The sequence below is a fragment of the Pteronotus mesoamericanus genome, unplaced genomic scaffold, assembly GCF_021234165.1.
Source record: "Pteronotus mesoamericanus isolate MK-2021 breed Mesoamerican mustached bat unplaced genomic scaffold, CSHL_Meso_final scaffold_85, whole genome shotgun sequence".
In the NCBI taxonomy this organism is placed as follows: Eukaryota; Metazoa; Chordata; class Mammalia; order Chiroptera; family Mormoopidae; genus Pteronotus; species Pteronotus mesoamericanus.
In genome coordinates, this window is record NW_026555329.1 from 73,652,493 (window position 1) to 73,670,353 (window position 17,861).

A 17,861-nucleotide genomic window follows, 5' to 3' on the forward strand; every position below is an offset into this window, starting at 1 on the left:
CTTTCTAGCTTTGTCCCCTGAAATTCCCTAGAAACAAGTCAGTTGTGTTGCAAAAACCACCCACACTGAGACGTTGCAGTCTCTCCTACCCTTGCCCAACACCATCGAAAAGTCCAAGACAACCGTGGGGAGCCCGTGCCGTTCGGTGAGAAAGGGTTTCGAGAATAGGGAGGTCTCACCGGAAGGTCACATGAGCTGGCCGAGGGGGTCTCACTGCCTGCACTCGTAACGAAAAAAGATTAGTGGTTAAAACACACCAAATCAATAATAATAATAAAAAAAAATCCATGACTGTATAATGAGAAAAAAAAGAAAAAACTCATTTCTCACTATTTAAAATGGCTACTACACAATTCCTTTCATTGAAAATTAATGAAGAAAGGGAGAGCATTAGCAAAGATCCTGCCTTTTCAGTTAGAATTATTATTTCAGGGTAACCAGACAGCCCCAAGAGATGAGGGAAAGCCGTACGGTAGACAAGAAATGAAAGAATTAGAAAAACATCATTTCACAAAACCCGATGAACATATGCGTTCAGGCGGGAATCAACATTTGGTGCCAACAGCATTCAGTGCATGCTCTATATGCCAACGTCACAGCCCACAGATCGATGGGGGGGCTCAGGCCGCCTGGGGGTCCATTTTAGCTTCACTAACAGTGAGTCTCTGGGAGGTAAGTGAAGTGTACACAATCACCTCTGGGAGAGTCTAGCCAAAAAACGATGAACTTGAATCATTGAGCCTTTACGTGCAGGAAACACAGGGGCCGGAGCACCAAGCTCGGCGTGGCCCTAGGCAAGCAGCCCGCACATCGGGAAGGCGGGAGCTTCTCCGGCGGCCAGCCCAGGGCTGCAGGGAGGGAGTGGGCCAGGCTGAAGCTCGAAGGAAGCCACAGCCAGATGCGCGCGTGGTCCTCGGTTACATACTAATCTCAACACACTGGCTTCAAAGGACATTGGGGGCCAATTATGGAAATATGAATATGGACAAGGAATGAGATGCACTTTACTGACATACAGGGTTGGAAACCGCCTGCTGAAAAAAGCATGGCAAAACAGTAACATATCATTTGGGTAAAAAAAGAAAAAAGTATTTGTACATATATATGCAAAGAAAAAGACCAGTGGGGAGGAACAGTGGTCATTTCTGGAGAGAAGAAAAGAGAATGTATGCGTGCGTTTTGCTTGCCTTTGTTTTCTAACTGCTTATAACGCACAAGTGGTGTCTCTCTGACATGACATTTTTAAAAAAGAAGTTAAATAAGGCTCTAAATCTCACCACAGCTGATCTAAAACAGGCCACCTAAGAATCTGTTCTCTAAAACAGGGGTCTCTAACCCGCAAGCCGGGGACCGGTACCAGTCGGTGGCCTGGTAGGAACCGGACTGCTAGCGAGAAAAATTGTCTATCAGGAAACTGGTCCTCCCGGGTCCCTGGTGCCAAAAAGGCTGGGGACAGCTGATCTAAAATATGCTAAGTGGTCTGTCCATAGAATGCAGGAGCCTTCAAATAACTTGGGAACAATCTGCAATTTGGAGCTTAATTGCTAAAATAATTCTGACAATCAAAGATTTCTCCCTAGACTACAGCAGTGCTGTAGAAAAAAAAGGAATCCAGTACCAGCTAAGGTCTCGGGGGGGATGGGGTGACAGTTTGAGAGAAGGAATTACAGCTGATTTTTAAAAGCGGTGCCTCCGCGAGCATACTAGAGCCCACGTCCCTGTGGGAAAACCTTACCAGTAAAGTTTTAAAAAATCTGTGGGAGAAAAGGGAGACTAATAGGCTTTAACACAACATTCAAGTCCCAGGGAGAAAGCATTGAACTAGCTAGAGCTGCCGGCAGAATCACCCTTCGACAATAAAGACACAATTTCACACCCATTTACAAACTCACTTACTGGAATGACGTTTCTCTCTTTAATCATCGCTCTCAGATTTTTGAAGATATACTACGTGCTCTAAATGGGTGACTTTTTCAGGGTTGTCTATTGCAGCTTCACACAAACATCTGTATAAACAAAACTATGTCGTTGTATGGACGTCTGCTCGTTCAATGGGTCTGAAGTCAACACAAGAACACAGATTTGCTCCCATCTTCCTGGAGTTTGCAGTCCAGTGGGGGAGGCGGGAGGAAAGTTATGAAGGAAAAGAACAGGGTGTCCTGAGATCAGAAGAGGGGTGTCTAATTTATGCTACAGGAAGTGACATTCCGGCTTTGACAGCAGTGAGCAGCCGCTAGCCAGGCAGGGAGGCTGCTGGCAACAGCCGCAGGCCTGGAAGAGGCCAGGACGGGGGTCGGGGGAGGCTGGCCCACAGCGACGTGAGAGAAGCAAGCAGAGGCTGGGCTCTGGCCATGAGACTCAGGATTTGGATTTTATTCGAAGTGTGGGGGGAAGCAGTTGGATATCTAAAGTAGGTGTGATCGGGTGGGTCTCATCTACACTTGCGTTACCTCAGGAATAGGCTAAAGGCTCGAGAACGAAGGTGGGTGAGAGGTCAGGGCAGGCAGGTGAAACCTTCTGGTGGGTGAGCCTGGGCTGCAAGGGTCCCGACTACAGCCTGAGGGACAATGCAGCCCAAAGCCTGTTTTTGTAAATAAAGTTTTACTGCACAGCCCACCTACTCATTTATGTCTTATCTACAGCTGCCTTCACAACTGCAGAGCTAAGTGATTGCAATAGAGTCCATTTGGCTCAAAAAGCCTTACTTTAAAAAAAAAAATTTTTTTCCCCCCACCCTTATCCAAGGACATCTTTTCATTGTTTTTAGAGAGAGAGGGTGGGTGGGGGAGAGGCACCCATCAGTTGCCTGACGCATGTGCTCTGACCAGGGATCAAAACCGCAACCTTTCAGTGCACAGGACGACACTCCAACCAGCCGAGCCCCCGGGCCAGGACCCACAAGGCCTACAATAACTCCTATCTGTCCTCTTACATAACCAGTTTGCTGACCACTGGACCAGGGGGTGGCAGGCGAGAAATGGGTAGGTTCACCAAGGAGATGATCTTCACTATTCATGGGTTCTGTATCTGTGAATTCACAGATTTGCTAAAACTTATTTGCCACCTCAAAATCAATACGAAAAAGGGGCTTTCACAGTATCCCCCGGGCATGTGCCAACTGTGACAAAAAATTTGGGCTGCACGATTCATGGGTTCCCAGCTGAGGTCAAACAAGGTTATGCTCTGCCTTCTCGTGGCTTTTATGCCCTAGGCGAAGTATACTTTCCACAGTCTATTTAGTACCGTGTTTTTCACATTTTTGTGGTTTTTGTTGAGGACTGAAAAATGGCCCCCAAGTATAGTGCTAAAGGGCTGTCTTGTCTAGTGTTTCCAGGCACAAAAAAACCTGTGATGTGTCTTATGGAAAAATGTGCTCTACTCAATTTATCCAGGCATGAGCTACGGTGGTCCTGGCTGCAAATTCAAGGTTAATGAATCAACTATATATTAAATAAGGTGTCTTGAAACAGAAACACACGTAAAATGAGGTCATGAACGGATCAGCTGACGGAACTCTGCCCAGAGGCTCGCAGGCCACTAACCTGGGAGCAACGGTTCAGTACCCGCTCCCTCAATGTCGTGGAGACTCTACAGAGCTTGGCCACAGTGACAAACAGGAACCGCGCAATGTCAGAGGCAAAATCAATTAATTTCAGGGCGGATTCAATGTGAAGTAAAAGGACTCAAGGATGACTCTCAGGTTTCTGAGGTGAACTAAGAAGATGCCATTTATGGAAACAAAGGATTACGGAACAGGTACGTATTTCAGAGGGTTAACCAAGATTATTTTTTTCTTTGTGTTAGGTTTAAGACACCTGTGAAATACCCAAATACAGGTGTCCAGTGGGCTGTTGGCTTTATGACTGGAGCTCAAAAGAGAAGTCTAGGTAAATATACAACTCTAGGAGTCACTGGCATCGAGAGGCGGCTTTCAAAGCCCTCGGGAAGCGCATGTGCTCCAAGGACAGAGCCCAGGCCCGAGAGCTATGAGGGACTCCGCTCCTTCTTGAATGAACAGCTGCATGAATTTAAATCTCTTTCTAGATGGTTTGATTTGTTTAATATAAAAATACTTTGGGGAGGAATGTAATCTGGTTATAGAGAGAGAATCCGATAAATGTTCACACCCCTTGACCCAGTAATTATACTTCGGAGAACCGATCCTAAAATTCACACAACCCCTTAATGCCCCATGGAATAACAATGGGAAATAATTCATGAGAGTAAAATCAGAAATAGCCGTAACATTTGGGAAATGTTACACTGGAAAAACTTTTTTTTTTTCTTCTGTGATTTCTTCTACAGATTCTAAGCTTAGAAATTTCAACCCCTCTGGATATAAAGATCTACCTCTATTTCAAGCCTTTAATTTTTTTATTTTCAGAGTATGCTTATTAAAGCTGGGGCCAGTGAAACAAGGAAGGGCTTAGGATAGAAGAAGCAACAGGAGAGAGCCTCGGCGGGGCCGCACTGGCCTCTGGAAACGTTACAGGAAAGAAATGAGCAGTCAAGCCATGGCCCCTCTAGAGAGTCAGAAGAGGGGGCCTCGGAGACAGGGTCAGGGGGTTAGCTCAGGCCAAGCTGCCACTGCCCACTGCTCCCTGTTTACAAGTCTCACGGGGGCCCTTAGGGGTCAGCAGATGCGTGCCTACAGGGGAAGCAGGGTGGGAAGGGGAAAGGGCCGGCAGGCTCCTGGGAGAGAGAGTGAGCCTATTTCAAGCTTTAAAGAAAAAAAAAAAAAGAGCTAGCCTTGGCTGGTGTGGCTCCGTGCATTGAGTGCTGGCCTGCACACTGAAAGGTCGCTGGTTCAATTCCCAGTCAGGGCCCATGCCCGGGGTTGCAGGCGGGGTCTCCAGTTGGGGGCGTGCAAGAGGCAACCGATTGGTATCTCTCTCCCACACTGATGTTTCTCCTTCTTTCTCCTCCCTTCCCCTCTCTCTAAAATATAAAGTCTTTAAAAAAGAAAAAAAATGGATTATTTACCTTCATCTGCTAAAACGCACAGTGCTTCAGGGCAGGGCTTTTCATCTCTTTTGTTCACTGCTGCAGGCCCAGCACCTAGAACAGCCTCTGGCATACGGAACGTGCGCCCCAGACTTTGGTTAAAGGTAACTGTTTTAACCATGCAGACTTCCTGCTGGTATGATGATGTGAGGTGATAATTCCCAGTGAGATTTTTCAAATTGCTATCACATGGCCTCCTTCCCCTTGGTCCAATCAGGTTTCCTCTCCCCGCGGCTTTGCTCCCCTCTCCTGCCCCCTGACCGTCTGTCCGACATGTGCCAACTGGAAGCTTTATGGTTCGTCTTAACACACGGTAGCGAGCTAGCCTCTTCACGGCTCTCTCTCTTTCAGACCTGACTATTCTATGCCCACCTCCTTACCTTTCAAGAAGACGAACAGAAATCAGTTTCTGAAATTTGAAAACATTTATTCAGATTTTGATGGAAGCAAAGAACACTTACATTTGGAGCAGAACCAATGAGGAACCCATTTACAAATGTCGTTCCCTCTAGAAAGGGATTGGGAAGACTTTCCACCTTGGAGCTATAGCCTGGTGGTCAGGGGTCCGAGCTTTGGATCCAGGCTGCCTGGGGTCAAGCTCAGCTCTGCCGCTGGGAGCTGCAGAACCTCCCTGTGCTTCTGCACACGCACCGGTAGCAGAACCTACTTTCCAGCGTTACCACCGGACTCAATGGATTAACACACGCGAAGCCTTAGAACAAAACAGGCAACAGCCCGGGCTCGGTATTAGCGGCTACCCTCTTTTCATGACATTTTTTCCTTCGAGGTCTCCGTCAGATTATTCTCAGATATTTTATGTTTTGCTGCTCAAAGGGGGGCCGTGGCTTGACCGCCCTTTTCTGTGCCCCTCCTATGTGCTTTGCACTCTCTTTTTTTAAAAATTTAATCTTCACTGTATTTTTCCATCACCATTTAGTCCCCTTACACCCTCCGCCCCCAGCCATCACCCCACTGTTGTCCGTGGCCAGGAGCTGCACTCACTCTCCTGTGTGAGGACGAGGAGGCAAATGGGACAGAAGAGCTTGGGGGAAAGGCGAGTTACGACACGAAGGCTCTCACCCCATCAGTCCCCACCGTGGGGGCCCCTTCGCCAAGCAAGACCCCAACGGTGAATCTCCTCACTGTTTGCGGCACGGGCCGCTCTCCCTTACCTGGGACGCGCACGGCAGCCTGCCAGTGAGGACGGGCGCTCGCTTTGGTATCAGGTGGAGTTCAAGCCCTGGCTCTACTCGTTACCACTGACACCTGCCCATCCTATCCCGGGACCCTAGGGCCAAGCTGGATGAACTGCAGACTGACTGGCTCTGGAAGAAAGGAAAGGAGCTCCTGCACTGACGGGCTGGCCCTGGAGAAGACTGGGCCTCGTCTCCCTTGGAGCCAGAGGCAGGAAGGCCGGGGGCTGGATCAGTACCAGGTCCTGTGGCTTCCAGAAGTTGAGGCCACAGAAGGCAGCTGAGCTGCAAATAATGCTGCTGCCGGGTCTCTCTGACTCACACAGCCTAGGGAAGTTTTAATCTAAACAAGTGCCATCTGACTGTCAAGACTGACTGGCTTTTCATTCTGAGCACAATTCCTCTAAAACAGGGGCTCTAATTAGATATGCAAATTCTCGACCCCCCCAGCTCTGAAATAGAAACCCTGAAGGCGGGGCTGGGATCTGTTTTAACAGGCCCTCCAGGTGACTGATGACAGCCACCGCAGCAGGACCACGCCTGCGTTCCGTTTCATCGTGAGAGCAGCACACAGGGTTATATTCGGCTTTCCTGAGCAGACAACAGGAAATGGGTCTGTTTCATCGAGTTTGCTTTCTGGAGCAACCCTGAGTAGAAGATCAAGGGGCGGGGGGAGGGGGGAGGGAAAGGAGAGGACAGCAGAGTGTCCCGTGGAGCAATCACCAGCCATGACTTGGATAAACAGGAAACATTTCAAGTTGCCTTTGTTGCCCAAGTTTTCACAGCGAGAAGCCCCCTGCTCAGCAGTGCCCTTAGAACAGGGCAACAGGGGCCCAGACCGTGGACCCTGCAGTTGCAAGGGGCAGCCACACCCCTCCCGAGGGGACAGGAGTCCCCAGAGCCATGAGGTGTGTCCACCGCAGACTGTGCTCTGGGTCCCTGGGAATCTCTGTCCAACGGGCCCCCTGCCTACGTCCAGGCCTTCCCCAGGCCCTGTGGGTGCACGAGTGAAGCGGGCCTGTGCACCCACAGGACCGACGGGAGGTGGAGGCAGTCAGAGGCAGGACACCCGAGCCCGGGGCAGAGGGAACCGGTGCGTCGCAGGCCGGGAGCTTTGTTTTGCACCGTTGCCCCAGAACTCGCAATGTCCAGGCAAGCCCATCCCTCAGTGGGGAAGTCAGCATGTTCAAACGCAGTCACCCCTCAGAACTCGCTGGCTTCAGAACTCGTCAAGCCCTGTCCTCGTCACATTTTGATGAGAAAAAAAGGTCTCGGCCCCCGGCGCTTGCTCGGGACGCGTCGCACACGCTACAATTTGTACGAGTCACGACGCTGTCCCGCAACGGAAAATGCTTCATCACTCGTCACTTGTCTGGTACTTGTGGTTTTGGCACTCAGAACAAATTAAGGACGAGAACCAGGGTACCACTGGACTTATCTGGGTTGCTATTCTGGACAGAGCACACCAGCAGCATCTAATATGGGGTCAGAACGTCATGCCTGAAAAATGGATGGGTCTCAAGTTTTGGTCATGTCAATGGGAAAAAATGACTCTACAATGTACCTTGGGAAGCCACTTAATGACTGAACAGGGCTCTGAGATTCTGTGAAACTCATCGTGATTGTACTCATTTGTGATTTTTTTGGTTTTTGGTAATAAGTAGTCCATGGTGACAAGCTGCGTACTTTCTCAGGGAGACATAAGGAACAACTTCCTAACAGAAGACTCTAAACACTGGAGCGGAGGGCGTGCGGCCTTGCTTTCGGTGTGAAGAGGGGGACACCGTCCCTCCTGGATGGGCTTGGTGAGGCACTGTGGGCTGCAGGGGACCCGGGAGTATCCTCGTGGGTCTGGGGGACAAGCCCACTCTCTCTGTAGAAAAAACATCATGCACCGCTACCGTCAGCAAGTTTTCCTGATCCCAGGTGGCCGCTGTAAGGGGTAGGGAGGCGAGTGAGAAGGAACAAATATTCACTGAACCCCTGGGTCAGGAAGGCTGGTAAGTGCTCTACTCCGTGGCCCAGTGCCATGGCCTTGGTGCTCCTGCCGCCCACCACGCCACACGGCCTCCCAGCTCGGCTTGCCCTCTGGCTGCCTCGGTCCTTCTGTTCCACCCGGCCGGGAAAAATCACCTTATGCAAGTGTCATTGATTGTATCGGTCTCCTCTTCCCTCTCCACCATAACATGTCTCTTGAATTAAAACCCCTTTAAATGCTTCAACAACTGACTCCAAACACTCGCTGTTCTTGTCTGCTGGTCCATTTTGTCCTTACCACTCCAGCCAAGCAAAGATTACTTTGCAAATAAATTCCATTATGCACTCTGCTTATTCACCTTGTTAAGCCAGAACAAGACCTTTGACTGTTTCTGTTGTCTCTTCGTATAGGAATACCTCATTTATCCAACCTCCTTGAAAATCAGCTGCTCCACAAAATTGATCTTTATAAATGAGTTCCCCTTCTTTCAGAAATGTAACCCTTTAAGCAGCCTTAAATCCTTTCTGGAGCAAGTCACGGTATAATCAAATGGAAGTTTCTTTATTTTAGCCATTTTCTAATGGATACATTTCTCTAATACATTAGAGAACCTCCCAGTCTCAGTTAACAGAACCTAATGAATATTGATTCATCTCTTCCTGATGGTGCAGGGCATGCTTAATGAGCAACAGTAATCGTATTGTGCTGGAGCTGGACATGTCAGCAGTTCGTGGGGGGCGGGGAGGGCAGGTAAAGCCACATGCACATGCACGCGCTCTCTGTCTCTCCTCACCTGTTACCGTTCCCCTGAAATGAACTTTCCTACAGAAGCTCCTGCTATCAGCCTAGATTCCCGTGAGTAGGTGCAAGTTACGCAGAACTCAGGAGGACATTAGACTGCCTTTCTGCACAATTTCAAGAACTGACATGCTGGCTTTTGTCAGTCTATACATTCTTCCTTAGAGAAGAAAATAAAATTAAAAAAAGAGAGAGAGAGAGAGAGAACACACTTCCACAGCCAGCAATGAGCCAGAGCTCTCCAAGTTTCCTGACCATGGGACTTTCAACAGGATTCCAGGAACACATACCACTGAAATGCGCTTCTTCAGTGCGATGGAATGAGAAGTTCACAGCCTGTAGCACCAGCATGATGGATCCCTTTTCGTATGCTAAGCCCTTGGAAAAATCATTTTGCACTGTGAGTAACAATTCCATAGGTCGAATCAATGAGGTAATATTGATGGCTATGGAGGCAAATGGTAAAAATACAGGCACAAGCCTTATTTCATCAGGATGCAAGCTGTAACTGCGTGAACCTGAAGCACCTTTTCTGCCCAGTGTTAAGGCAGGTTCTACGGCAACTCCTCAGAGGACGGGCGGCACGGCCTGGGGGGACGCCCCTGCCCACTCAGTGTCAGGCTGCATTCTTATGGCGACAACAAAGGTTTTGGCAAGTCCACAGCATTAGCACATACAAAAGTGAATCAATCTTAATTCTGCTTAAACACGGTGATGTTTAATTAATCAGACCCTACAGGAGCAAAAGAAGTTAGTTAGGCAAGAATTGCTAAAAGAGACCACTTCCAAAAACACTACAAATCTGTTCACTGCCACGTTTAGAAGTAAGTGGCTATAAAACCACAAAATTATTTTGCAGTTTTAGAGCCTTGCTCCTTTTTTTTTTAAATTGGATTTTATAGTGTTAGAGCCTTGCTCCTTTTCTAATTGGTAACTACTTTCTGCCAGCTGACTTTCTAATGGCAGAGTCATCCATAGAGACCCCCAGGTTGAGTGGCTTTGTCCTCATATCCCTTGCCTTTTCCGTTGGCTTTTGACCAAAGAGGGAGGAACTCCCACTCCAAGTCTGACGAGTACCCACTCTCGTGACACCTAGCTTACTTGCCGCAGAGCACCTGGTAAAACAGGTATGGCTTTAGCTGACTCAGAATCTGTAAAGAATTTGACAAACTGTTCGAAGTCTGGATAAGCCGATATTACACTGAATTATACAAGATTCTTTCCTCCTCTTTCAAGAGGAGTTCAACTTTCTTACACTCGTGTCTGCATTCTGATTGTCTGATCTGTAGGGGAAAAGTCAGATTCTGAAAGAGCAGGAAGGGGACAGGGGAAATCCAAAGTGATGAAGCCTAGACTCAAAGAGAAGGCAGAAGACAGCAAGCATGTCGTGGTAAGGGATGCTTAGACGTGAGTACAGGAAAAATACTCAGGATGGAGGGGAAAACAAGGTAACTGCAAGTCACCAATCCAGGCTCATGGGATGTCGCTTATTCCTTAGATACTGTATTAAAGGAAGAGTCAATTGAACAAATATTTATGAAGCGCCTACTAGGTTTAAAAAACCGTGCAGTTGCTGTGGGGAATACAAAGATGAATTGGATGTGGTTCTTGCCCTGCGGGGGTTCTCAATGATGCAAGAACCCTGAAGTCGTCTTTCTTGTATACACTGCACTAATGAGAGCATTATTAAAGAAGTGTATTCAGTTTTGATCACTGCCATTTGTTTTTAATGTGGAGAAACCAGAGAGTTCAGAGGAGGGAGAGGACACAAAAAAGGCACTGTGAGTAAAAAGCTACGGCGACCCAGTCATTTTCTTCAAGGATATAAAAGGTTTCAGAAAAAGGAAATGAGTAAAAGAAAACAGGTTTGAATGACAGCAGGCGCGATTTCAGGCCGGGAATTTCTGGACAATCAGGTTAATGGAATACTGGAATTGGTCATTGAGGGAGTTCCTAGTGTGGCCTTTTCCTGGAATTTTCTTTTCCCCATGACGGACTGGTAATTTCAAGTCACAAACATTCACCTTCCCGGAGGCGGGCAGAGGAACTACATTCTCCCGAGGCCCTCCCTTGCTCTGAGCGCCAAGCTTCCACGAGGCAGACCTGGGCTTCCTTCTTTCTCCCTCAGCTCTCTCCCCTGAGAGTCTGCGGAGTGACCACCCCTCTAGAGGCCCGCCAACAAGTTCCACACAACTGCCTGGAATACAAGACCTCCTCCAGGCAGCAGAGCTGGAAGTGAACCTTCCTACAGCCACGTGTGATGCCAGGGCCCCTTCACAATGGAGCCTGTGATGCTAAATACCAAAAACAAAAATCTCCAAGCCGCCTGTGCACATTAGAAGCAATTTTGCATTTATAGGGATGTAAAATGTAGGTAATGAAAAAACGAAGATGAACTCTTCTGCAAATTAAAGGTGGTAATTTTTAAGGAAATTTGTAGGAGTTATTTTCTACACTCAGAGGGTTTTTTAAAAAAAATTCTAAATAAAGAAAATATTTCAAGAGAAAACAGGGAAATGGGGTCTTCCCTTTACACCTTAAGAAACATTAGCAGGTGAGCATTAAGAACTGGTACACACAGAATGCATGAAAAAAAGCATCCCATCTTGAGTTAGACCATGGGCAGATGAGCCCATGTTTAGTTTCTTTTGTTGTTGGTTTTGTTTTTTTCAAGAGAGAGGGGAAGAGAGGGAGAGATACACTGATGTGAGAGAGAAACATTGATCGGTTTCCTCTGGTACCTGCCTGGACCAGGGACCAAACCTGCAGCCCAGGCATGTGCCCTGACCGGGAATTGAAACGGAGACCTTTTGCTTTAAGGGACGATGCCCAACCAACCGAGCCACACCAGTCAGAGCCCCATGTTTAGTTTTGACTTTAACTCCTTGAAGCCAGGGACCCTATATCAGTGTTTGTTAAACGAATGCATTAAAGCAATGCCCTATCTGTGAAGCAGGGTAGCAGTGCCCAACTCACGGATCTGATAGGAGGAGGAGTTAATGTGGGTACAAAGTATGTCACAAACTAGGTGGGGTCTAAGTCATAACTACCGTTATGAACTTCGGGCATGTCAGTTTCTTTTAGAGGAATAATAAAGACCTTCCTATACTCTCAGTTTTCAATTTCCTTTTTCTTTTTTCCCCCAACAGGGTATTGGCATACAAAATAAACTATTATGAGCTTGGGTCTTTCAAGCTCACACTCCATGGTGGTTGTATAAAGTCTGCTGGCATTATTCTGCGTCCTGCCTTTGACAGCAACCTGAAGGGCTTGAATTGTCGTAAGACTACCAGAAAACGATAGCAAATTATGCGTTCAGAGGACAATAAAAAGTGTTCATATGTCACACCCTCTTGATCATCCCTGCTTTTTTGTTCCACCTCCACCTCAAAGGTGGTTTCCCAAGATTGGTCATTGTGAGAGGAAGGAAGAGAGAAGTGAAAAAAACATACAAAATAAAATATGAAGACAACGAGAAGCTGGAACTTGGATAGAGCGCCCAGTTTCTTTTGTAGGGAAGTGATGGGCGGTGCCTAGTGAACCTCAAGCTGGCTCCGGGGGCGGGTGGGGCCTCCCCTAGTTGGGGGAGCCCGCCCCCTGTCCCCACCCCACTGCCTGGGTTAGCAATGGATCCTCAATAAGGGCAAAGGCTCCATCTTTCCGACTTTGGGATACTTTCCCAGAGGCACAGCTGCAGCCTGCGAAACTGTTCAGATGACTTGTATCTGCCTTTTTAAAGTGGCACAGAACGTGCCCCTACAGAAAGAAATTCTCTACCTGAAACCAGCTGCTGCTCAGGGGCTCAGAAAAAGGCTCTTTCTTCTGTGGCCAGGGGGGTTTATTGTTGCTGGTGCCCAAACTGGAAAAGGAATGGCAGGAGATTAATAATTGAAATGCTGCTATTATTGGTTTTCTACACTATTTGTGGGTTATTCTTTCCCTGGAGCCATCATGCCTGTAAGTAGCTCAAAAGATAAGAGGGATTTAGCATGCGCTGAGAAAATGCCTACTACAGCCAGGCACCTCACCGACACTTGCTCCTCCCTGGGAAGCCCAGTAATGTGCCCAAAGTCCAATTCAAGTATTGTGCCACTCTCCGGAATTGAGGGTAAAATTAATGAGCCTTGATTCACTCCTCCAGTGGGACGAGAAGGAAAACAATATTTATACTTACTCATTTTCAAAATATAAAACACAAACACAGGCAAAGATATTTTAGTGCATGTATCATCCAATTATTTCCATGGGAGATGATTCAGAAGCCATTTCTTGGTAGGCATCCTGGGAGGTGCGCTCAGGCCCGTCTGATGAGAGATTTCAGCATTTGGGGGAAGTCTGACTGGGTAGGCCAATGCTAATCAACATGGCTCCCCTCAGGACCGGGGGAACAGAATCAACTTGGAATTTAGGATCCTTTCCTTCAGAACCTGTGGCAACACAGACTTTGTGGTTGGCCTTTGCACCGCATATTGGAAAGAGCCTTGCTAAGCAAGTTGATGGAGTAACCAACAATTGCGAGGCAAATGTTTAACCTTCTAAAGAAAACAAACCTTTTTAAAGAAGTTCAACTTAATCAGTACCAAGCCACTGAAAACTAACATGCTATTTATAAACCTATCCTTAGAAGCAAATTGTAGAAGACTGATTACGCTTTGCCACCCAGTAATTCGCACTATCAAACATACCCTCTTTGGAAGACAGCATTTCTCTCTAAATATACAGCAGTTCAGAAGGCTCTACTCAGGCATTCAGGACTTCACCCCATCGCTCAGCCTGGGGCAACTGCACCCCATTTAAACAAACGAGTACATTCCTAGGTACAGCTGAAATGCCTCACCTGTCTGTCATACGTCTCCTGAGAAGAACCCCAGGTTCGATATTTTAGTAGCTCAAAAACTATCAGAAATCCCTCTTCTTGGAGAATTCCACAGGAAAGGCCCTGCCCCTTCAGGACACACACAGGGCGTCCACGTGCTCTGATTGGGATACGGTAAAAATCAGGTTTGCTGAATGCAGCGGGTATCGCCAAGGAGGGCAAAAAGGAGGTCACTGGAGTCTCAGAAGCACTCGTCACAGTGAGTGAGTGGAGGTTCCAGCAATACAGCCCTTGATTATAGAGGTCACCTGTCTATCTGTTTTAGGGCATGACCAAACAGTCTCTTCCAGTAAGACCCAGGCCTGGACTTGTGCTGAGTGATGCTGAAACTGGCTGAGGAGGGGAGAGGAGAAAGACCAGGAGGAGAATTACAGGGATGCGCAGAGAAACTCTGCAGAATCAAAGCACACAGGCAGAGCAATAATTAAGAGAGCACACAAACAAGACGGAGGGCAACCCAGGGGTGAATGAGGTGACCAGGGAGAGAAGGCTTGCAAATAAAGCCAGCGTGCTCCTGAGACCTTTGAGATCCCTGATTATCCTTAAACCATTAACCTCCAGTGGGACGAGAAGGAAAACACTCGCAGTCCTGAATCAGGTGCGAAGCACTAAAAGAACACTGCATTCAGAACGGGAGCGACCAGTCTCAGCCTCAGAGGTCAGGCCTGCATTCCACATGGATTTAGAATGAAAAGAACAGGAGCAGAACAAGCAGTTCCCAAGATGGTTTTCCACAAAGTTGACAAAATACATCCCAACCCACATCCCCAGCCCCTGTGAAAGGGAAAGCAGCCGGTTACTACAGTTCTGAATTCAATGCCAAGTTCCTTCTCTAAGGCTCACCCAGAGCGTCCAGCAGAGGGAGTCTCAAGGAGGTACTTAATAAAGAGAAAATTGTTTCATTTTAACACTCTACAGACAGTGGGAGCATTGACTGGAGCCCCCTCCCACAGACACAGAGGAACAATGCCTGCCCAACATGGGTTCTCCTCGCATGTTCACGGGGCCACCGGCTCGCTCCGTGCGGCGTGGTGGAGTGATCAGAAATTTCGTTTTGTTTTGTCGAATGGTTAAATGGACCTTGTGTTCTTCAGAATCAAAGGGGAAAGCCCCTGGAATAACATCTCTCTGTTGCCTTCTAAACAGCCCCTTTGTTTCCAAGAGAGTCTGAAAAAAAATATTTACAGTCCATAGGTTATTTACAGCCTCGTTATCCAGGGCCTGACTGGTAACTTTATTCCACCCAGAAACCTAATTCATTTGGAGCCCTGGAACTAATAACAGATTTTCTTTTCAGATAAGTTTTTTTTTTTTTTTTAAATCTGCCTCTTACAACAGAGATAAAACTATTAATGCGTTCCCTGTTTCACTCGCCACCACTGTTCTCCGGATTTATAGAAGGATTAACATCTCCTCTCCTCCCCCCTCCTCTCTGCTCCACACAAACCCCTTCCCCTCTCACTTGCTATTTCATCCACAGAATATCTGAACAAAACCGAAAGAAAGCCAGATGGACTGACGCTAAAAGTATGTAAAGGCTGCTATTCCAATGATTTCATGAGAAAAACATTTTCACGATGAAGAGACTGAAAAACCAGGCCCACTTGGGTTTAAAATTCCTCCTGCTACAAGCACACAAAAACACACCGAAGTGTAAAAAACTTAGTTGATTCTGGTCTGATTTCTGGCTGGAGGCTGACAGAACTGACTGAAGGAAACGGAGAGGCAGGGCGTGCTGGGGGAAATGAAGCGCTCTCGCCCTGCGTTTTCTTTCTTCCCAAAGACAGTCAAATCAGGGAAAGAAAAAAAACAAAAAACAAACCCCAACCAAAATGACCCCACGCCAGGTGAAGGTGCACCACGCTGGTTTACCCAGACCGATCGAGAAAACCGTCTTGGCCGCCTCCCCGACTTGAAAACCTAAACTATATTTCCCCTTACATACGCCAATTCGGGGAAATTTTAGTCTATTTCATTGTTCTGCCCCGGTTTGACATGGACTTTTTCTCTCGACCCCCTCTCGTCACCTAGCCCCTCACATTCCGATTCCACAGCCTCCCCAAATCGGAGGCTCGCGAAGAATAAAGGAGCACAGATAGGGTGGGAGCGGAGAGAAACGCAAAAGGAGCTGCGAGGACAGAGTGCAAAGGAGATCGTCTTAAAGGTATCTTCGGGGGGGGGGGGGGGGAATGAAAGCTACACCGTATCACCTTTATTTATTTCCAATAAATAAAAAGCACAGTCATGGATCGGTCTTCTCCCAGGCGCCCCCTCCCAATTTCTTTTCTTCGGGCAGTAGCCCACCCTCGCACCCCCCCACCCCTGGAAATAAGATCCTGTTAAATTCCAGATCCTGGTCGTTTTCTGGGTAAGGGAGGGCGTAGCGGGGAGGGGTGGGGAGCCGGTGAAAGCCGGGGGTGGGGCGCCGGGGGGCCGGGCGCCGGGCGCCGGGGGCTGCGAACCGGGGGCTGCCCGGCGAAGGGCCGCGGGCAGAACAAAGCTGCGGGGGCCGCGGCGGCGCTGGGCGAGCGGGGTCGGCGGGCCGGGCGCCCCTTACCTTCGTACACGGGGGCCATCGGGGCCGGGGTGTCCGCGATTCATGGCAACGGAGAAGGGAACACGGCGCGCGAGCTCGGCCCCCCCAGCCTCAGTCGGAATCTGCCATCTTGAGCCTGTGTCTCCGCTCTCGGCGCAGCCGGGGCCGCCAGCGCCCGCATCACCGCCTCACTTGGCCGGCGCCGGGGGAGGGGGCCGGGCGCCGCCGCCGCCGCGGCCCGGGCCCTGCGCGGGGGCTCCGGGGCGGCCGGGCGGGCGCAGCGGCGGAGGCCGAGGGGCCGAGCGGCCGCGGCCCCCGAGCGGGTCCGCGGTGGGGCGGGAGCCGGGGCGGGCAGCGCGCGGCCAGTCCCCGGCCGGAGCTCAGCTCAGCATGGCTGTGTGTGGGGGCTTCGGCAAAAGTTGCACGGGAGGCGGAGGAGGGGCGGGAGGAGCCGGGAGGAGGGGCGGGGGGCGGGGGCCGGGGGGCGGGGAGCGGGGAGCGGCGGGCCGAGCGCGAGCGAGCGAGCGAGCGAGCCGCGGAGAGCGAGTCCGCGCGCAATCGAGCGCCGATGGCACGGATGCGAGGCGGGGAAGGCCGAGCCGAGGGCAGAGCGGCGGGCCGGGCCGGCGGGGGCGGGGCCGGGGTGGGTGGGAGAGGTGGGCGGGGCCGCGGGGAGTAGTGATTAAAGGGAGAGAAGGCGGCTGAGGAGGGCAAGGGGTGCACACAGTTCAATTTTGATTGGCAAAGGGGAGCCGGTCCGCAAAGGGAGCAACCAGAACTTTGCGCGTGTGTGCGCGCGTGCTGGGGCGGGAGGGGGAGCCAGCTAGAAAGGGGGCACCGGCTGGCAGAGTGTCTCCCTCTGGCGCACCTGGTTGGCGCTTCCTGACAGAGGTGTGAAAGGAATGAATGAAGGAGTGGGCGCAAGCCGGCTTCGGAGGGAGGATGAGTGAGTGGAGGAGCCTGAAATCCATATGAGGTCAGAGATGCAGAAGCCATGCATTCCGGGCACGCTTAAGAAATGCAGCACCCGGTGGTTGCTGAATTCCTGCGGGAACGTGGTTTCCACGCCGTCCTCACGTCCAGTGTCCTTAGGGGCTCTTCCATCACCTGAGCAGGTGGTTCCAGCCGACACATTCCCAGGCTTCTGCTCTTCACAGTCTCTCTGATCGAGGCTTCAAGTAAACGTCCTCCAGCCTGGGGCCTCTCCAGATTCACTTCAGCAGCCTCCTCCTGGATTCTTTGACAGGATGCCCTGCAATGGCCTTCAAATCAAGAAGACTGGGTTCTCCTCTTAGACAATGTCTTGAAAACCATGGGTTGCGACACAATAATCGATCATGAAATAAATTCAATGGATGGCATTTGGCTTTTTTAAAAAATGAAATGTAACAGAATAGAAAATACTAGGGTCCATTGCCCTTAGTAAGGGTAACTATAGTTTCATACACCTTTTGTTTCAGTTATGTATCAGACAAC

At 49.4% G+C, this 17,861-nt stretch overlaps 1 protein-coding gene across 5 annotated transcripts in view; it reads right to left on the minus strand.

Annotated features, from left to right (window-relative positions):
- Positions 1 to 16,787, minus strand: part of HIPK2 (homeodomain interacting protein kinase 2) — a 171,629-nt gene extending 154,842 nt beyond the window's left edge. For all 5 annotated transcript variants that reach the window (XM_054564283.1, XM_054564282.1, XM_054564281.1 and 2 more), the window contains exon 1: positions 16,407 to 16,787. In XM_054564283.1, the coding sequence (XP_054420258.1) occupies positions 16,407 to 16,425 (19 nt within the window). In that variant the 5' untranslated portion in view covers positions 16,426 to 16,787. The remainder of the gene's footprint in view (positions 1 to 16,406) is intronic.
- Positions 16,788 to 17,861: the final 1,074 nt, after the last annotated feature.